The sequence below is a fragment of the Calliphora vicina genome, chromosome 2, assembly GCF_958450345.1.
Source record: "Calliphora vicina chromosome 2, idCalVici1.1, whole genome shotgun sequence".
NCBI lineage: Eukaryota > Metazoa > Arthropoda > Insecta > Diptera > Calliphoridae > Calliphora > Calliphora vicina.
Window position 1 is genome coordinate 70,232,317 of NC_088781.1, and position 6,275 is coordinate 70,238,591.

General features: G+C 28.3%; 1 protein-coding gene across 1 annotated transcript in view; it reads right to left on the reverse strand.

The window, feature by feature from the left end:
• The window catches only part of Fign (Fidgetin), a 42,834-nt gene extending 37,597 nt beyond the window's left edge, over nt 1–5,237 (reverse strand). Inside the window, exons 1-5 of the mRNA XM_065499794.1 lie at nt 4,590–5,237; nt 4,367–4,533; nt 3,775–3,923; nt 3,275–3,564; nt 3,134–3,211 (exon numbers count right to left, since the gene is read on the reverse strand). Coding sequence (XP_065355866.1) covers nt 3,134–3,211; nt 3,275–3,564; nt 3,775–3,923; nt 4,367–4,533; nt 4,590–5,222 — 1,317 coding nt within the window. The 5' untranslated portion in view covers nt 5,223–5,237. The remainder of the gene's footprint in view (nt 1–3,133; nt 3,212–3,274; nt 3,565–3,774; nt 3,924–4,366; nt 4,534–4,589) is intronic.
• Nucleotides 5,238–6,275: the final 1,038 nt, after the last annotated feature.

The following is a 6,275-nucleotide window of genomic DNA, read 5'->3' on the forward strand; positions in this document are numbered from 1 at the left end:
CTTGCTCTTAGTTAAATTTATACTATATTTTTAGGCAATATAACCTATAGAATTTTTTGTGTGTAACAGAATTTATTCAAACTTTGAATGATTAAATTTTTGTTGATTCAAATCAACTACAAATTGAGTTAAAATGTGTTTTCTCATTAAGTTTTATTTAGCTTTTAATCATTTACAAAATGAATTGAAACAAATTTTATTTTAGTAAAAAAGAATCAATTCAATACATTTAACTGAATCGTTAAGAGATAAAATTTATTTTGATCACGAAAATGGAATCTTATATATAAATAGGCCACACGTTTTTTTGTGGTACACATACACTCAAAAAAGTATGTTATTGTCCACCAATATTGATGAAACATATATGGTTTAAAAAGTTATTTTATCTAGATGTGCACAATATAAATTTTTTTTAAAAATTCTTTCATAAAACTATTAAAAAGCGTTATAAATTTGCTTGAAAAACAACAACACATCTATGTTTATGCACATCTAAATACACGTGTATTTGTACACAAACGTGAACAATATTGTATCGTACATTGAAAAAAGTAACTGTATAATTTCGTTATTAGTGGTCGAATTTTGACCACCAGGCGATCCTAGTTAAGAATTAATTATTTCGATCCTTTGTTATATGTTATATTTAAATATACATAAAGTCTTCATTTGATGCCTTGTTATTTACAAAATATAAAAGTTTATACAAATAATTTTTAAAAAATATAATGACGGAAAGCTTAATGATGAAAATTCACAAATTATTGGATTCAAAGGTCACAAAATGAATTTTTATAATACAGAATGATTTTTTTTGCAGAAAACACACTCATTATAAAGCTGTCATTGTTACCAAGAACTATTGCTGTGTTTCCTTTCAAAGCCAAAATCAATTTTATACTTGGAAATACCAAAGCGTGTGCCACCATCAAAAGTGGGGGCCTTTATTCTACTAGAGTTTTGTGGAATGTTTTCCATATGTCTTTTTAAATCTCAATTCGTTAAACCCCAACTAAATAAAAATATTAAGCGACCTATTATTTCCGAGATATAAAATAAAAACTGTAAACAAAACTTTTCACTTTAAAAAAAATGGAGTTCTAACTTGTTTTCTTTGTAATCCCGGGAATCGAGAAGTGAAAAATTGGCAAAATTCCCGGGAATTCCCGGTATAAAAACCATGGCTCAGGGAAATGTAAACAAATAAAATGTCTTGAAATTTTAACTTTTAATTTTTGATAAAATAACGTCTTTTTTACAAATTATTACTTTAACACATATAATTTTATATTTTTTTTAAACACTTTTAGCACACTTTCATTGTTAAAAAGTATCTATTTTGCACAAATCAAGAAAAAAAATATTTTTGGAAATTCTGACATGTAATTTTTTGTTATTGTAGAATTTAAACTATAGGACAGAGTTACAATTTGTGGTATTGAAAATTCATACAAACTCAAATTTAGAACAGTAGCTATGTTCAATAACTAAAAGTTGTTACTAGTTAGTACCAATTGTTACTGGAAAAGCGTTCATTAACTCAAAAAACTTGCAAGTAGAGAAAAATTCAAGAGCGTATAAATTTTGGAGAGTGTTCTCTCGTTGCAAACTATTACAAGTTCTATTTTGAACTCGTAATAGTTAGAAGCTTATATTTCATGTTTGGTGTTATTGTTTATTTATTTTCAATTTTATTTTTGTGGTGAAAAAATATGAAAAAAGAATTTTCAATAAAATTGAAGAAAATGTGAGTATTTATACATTTTAAAAGGAATAAAATATGAAAATTGTGTGTATAAAACAATTGTTACTGGAAAAGCGTTCATTTACTTTTTACCATGATAAAAATATAAAGGTAGTTTCAATCAAAATTTTTTTTTTCAAATAAGGTTTTTTGAAGTTTCCTTATTTTGTGAGCATTTTAAAATGCGTTGCCACATTCCTAAAAATGATTTTTATTTTAGAGAAATTTTTTACAAAAAAATGTGTAATTTATAATTTAGTATTTAAATAAAAATGTATTAAGTATGTTGTGTTGGAAGTTAATGTATTAACTGAAATATTGCTTTTAAGGAAATGGTCGGAGCACACCATTGGCTCTTTTGGCAAATCTTCTTCGCATGTTTTACATACATCCAGCCACTGTTGTCGTTTGTTAGGTAATGTATGGACTTTAAAAAAATTTACATTTGAATTTTTGCAAAAATATTTGGTATTTTCGCAGTTGGGGAAAATGCAACTCATGTTTGTTAAATCTTAAAATAATGTTCACAAATTAGCTTTGAAATATTTGAAAATGAAAATCTTACCTTTGATCCCAATTTGATAGTAAATATTTTTTATATTTTTTTTAATATTTTTCAAATTAATGAAAATTATGTATTAATTTTTTCACAAACTTCAAAGAATATATGGGAAAATTTTTAATTAATATGGTATTACTATTTTAACGAAAACGTCAAAATCCTTAAGCATGCCAGACGTAGAATTTTAAAAAATAAAGAGAGAATGAAACTACCTTCTATTTTTCTACTATGCTTTTTACTATTTTTGAGATTTTAAGAGAGTGATTTTGTAAATTTGATTTTATTCTCTCGTTGCAAGTATTTACTGGGAAAGTAAATGAACATACCTATTTTTTATAAAACTCTGTTGCCTGTAGAAAATTTAAAAGTTACCAACACATGTGTAATTTTGTTACTCACACATGTTTAGAGTTAGGTACTTTTTTACTAACACATGTATAGAATTAGGTACTGTTGTCAAAGAGTCGGACTACTTGTTATACTTTGATTACAGATATAAAACAAATGACAGTTGTCAAAAAAGTTTTCAATGGTTGTGATTTGCAGAGCGAGAGAAAAAATACAATTTTCAATAGGCAACTAGTGTGAAATAAATTTGTAACTCTTTTCAAAACACAACTATTTTGACATTTTGTTTTGTTATTTTTCTATCGAAACCAGCTGATTCATATCTGTATAATTTGTGACCAATACATATAAAGAAAATGTTACCAATACATTCATAGAATTAGGTTTTTTTTGACAACCGACTTAGGTTTTTTTTGACAGCGCTTCACTTCAAATCTTGTTATTATTCTTTGATATTAAATAAAATAATGTATTACCTTTAGACGTCGTGTTCCTTCATTTTCATTTTCTGATCTTTGAGAAAGTAAAGAATCAATTTCATCTATAAATATTACCTAAGAATAGATTAACAAATAAATATAACCATTTACATTTGTATGTAGTTGTAATCCACATACCGATGGCTGTCTTGCTACGGCTACAGCAAACAAAGCTCTAACCATTTTTTCACCTTCTCCCATCCATTTGGAAGTCAGTGATGCCGAACTGATACTGAAGAAAGTAGAACTAGATTGGGATGCTATACATTTTCCAATTAACGTTTTGCCAGTACCTGGTGGTCCAAATAGCAAAATCCCTCTAGGTGGTCTACGTAAACCGGTAAATATGTCTGGCCGTAGTAAAGGATACACAACAGCTTCCTTTATTATCGATTTCGCATATTCTAATCCAGCTATCTCATTCCAATCTGAAATAAACTTAAATATATAAGTATGTATAGTAAGTATGTATAGTAAGTATGTGTAACAAACATCTAAAACGAATTACTTTGAAATTATTAGAACAAAATTGTTAGGCGTTCAAGACATATTCCAAAAAACTTTAACAATTTATAATAATCCGTAATAGTTTTATGTTACTGAACAGACCTTTTAATAATATATCTATAATTACTAACCTACTGGTTTAAATTTATGAATTATTTCATTATTTATTAGTTCCACCATTTTTAAATCCACATTTTTTAGTGCTGGATGTGATAATAGTAACGCTAACTCAGTGTCAATGTTTTCTTCATTCTTTAAAACTTCATCTGTTTTTGTTGTGCTACATACAAAAAATCGAGACATTAAGACATAAACGGGGTTGTCATAGAAGCCAATCATTGTCGGAATCGATTTTGAAAAAGAGAGAAAAAGTACATTGGTCTCGTGAAATCAAAAGTTATCGTTTTTATATTCGATCTGGAATTAAATTCTTTATCGATTAAACAAAAAATTACATTGGATTTCATATGTCAAATAGGTATACCCTTTTTTGTCGTTTTCAAAACCGATTTCGTCAATGATTGGATTCTATGACAACCCCGAATATTATGCATGATTTTAATTTTAAATCACTATAATTGTTTTGCAATCATGGAGAATTTTTAGAAAAATTTATTTAATTTCAAATTCTAATTGCAAAAAAAAAAATTGTTAAACGATCTTTAGAAACACATTATTCAAATATTGTTTTTGGCCATGAAATAAAATAATAACTTTACTTACGATTCACTGCGTATCGGTGAAACGAAACTTTTACGTGTAGAATTGATCACACGACCAAGAGAACCTAAAGATTTTTTAGTGGCTGAAAAATTAAAACCAACATCTGGCTTATGCGGATTATTTAAGCTTCGTTGCTGTTTTATCGTGCCATCATTTTGTCCATGTTTCTGTAACGCAAAGATCCATATTAACAGAGTAACAGATCAAATGATAAACGCTTTACCTTTAATGTTTGTACGGCCAAAAGCTGACGCGCCGAACAAAATGATGAAAGCTGCGTTTTTGGTGTAGTTTGGCCCTGTAGAACATTTTTGCAAGATGATTGTTGTTGTAGCAGCAGTGATTGCTGAGTTGACAGCCGTTGGCCGAATGAACTCGGGTCATTCCGGTGCTTAAAACCGGCTGTCGTGGGAATACAAGATGATTGTTCAATTCGATTGTTGATTTCCTCATCTAATGACATGTTAATGTCAGTATTAAAGGGTTGATTGTTTTCAATAAATATTTCATTAAAAATCTCATTGCCTGCAGCGGGTTCGCTTGGAAAATTCATGTCATCCAAATTTGGAAATACAATATCCCTGTAACGTTCATCATCAGATAAAGCATCACGCAAATATTTATGAAATTCATCACTGTTATTAGTAAGGGAACTATGATGTACCCAATGGCGACCCATAAAATCATTTGCGAAAGTTCCATTAAGGGACTTAACTATAATGGATTGCTGGCGCCAAGCTGCACATTTGTCTTTTTCACTATTTTTAGAGGAGTTGAGAATTCCTTCGAGCTCGACGAAAGTTGACTCAATATTTTGAGTACTAGCAGAGTGGTTTTCGTCATTTGATTTTTCCATTTATTTCGTGTACAGTATTACGAGTTTTTTTGGGATATGTTAAACAAAATTTAAAAAAGATACATTTTTTCAAACAATGTATCGTAAACATTATCAGCTGATATATTTACAAAATATATACATAGTAACATATGTGTTGCCAACTTTTAATTTTCTCAGACATTTTAACCTAGGGTTTAGGGTTTTATAGTAGAAACAAAAAGTCGACTTTTTGACTCTTTTCGATTTTTAAAGAGTCGTAGACCTTAAGAGTAGTCCTAAAGTCCACTCTTAAGTAAAGACGACTTTATTTCTCCTAAAATATACTTTATTTCTGACTATAATAATGGGCCATGAATGAAATAAACAAGATTGCACCATCGACAATTTCGTTATTTTAGTGTACTCTTTTACTTTTTTTTCGTGACGTCAACAGTGACCCTTTTCTTATGTTTTGAATGTAAAATACTTACTTTTTATATGAAATTTCAAAACAAATAGTGAAAAATAAATAAAAAAAATTAATTAAAAATTAAAATGTGGTGTGCAGTCAAAAATTGCAATAATAATGCTAACTAGGATCGCCCGGTGGCCGAAATTCGACCACTTTTAAACGCCTTCTACAACTTTTATGGAAAGAATTTAAAAAAAAAAAATTATGTTCTGCAAATCTAGAGAAAATAACCTTTTAAACCATATATGTTTCATCAATATTGGTGGACAATAACATACTTAAAAGTGTACCACAAAAAAACGTGTGGCCTATTTATATATAAAATAATAATAAAAAATCAAAATCGTGAACTAAAATATAGCAAAAATATTGGAGCATATTCATAAACGATCACCAAATGTTGACTTTTTTAACCCTTTCAGACATTATATAGAATTAGTTGTGATAAAAAAACTGAAAATTTCAGTGTAAGCTAATTTGAGGCTGCTAATTAAGAATATGAAGTCAAATTATAGGTAAATCATCACACATGCCTGCCAGATGAAGTCAAATATATTGGGCGAATTTTCTTAAATGACATGTATCTCATAAATAAAATTTAAAAAATTAATGTAATTAAT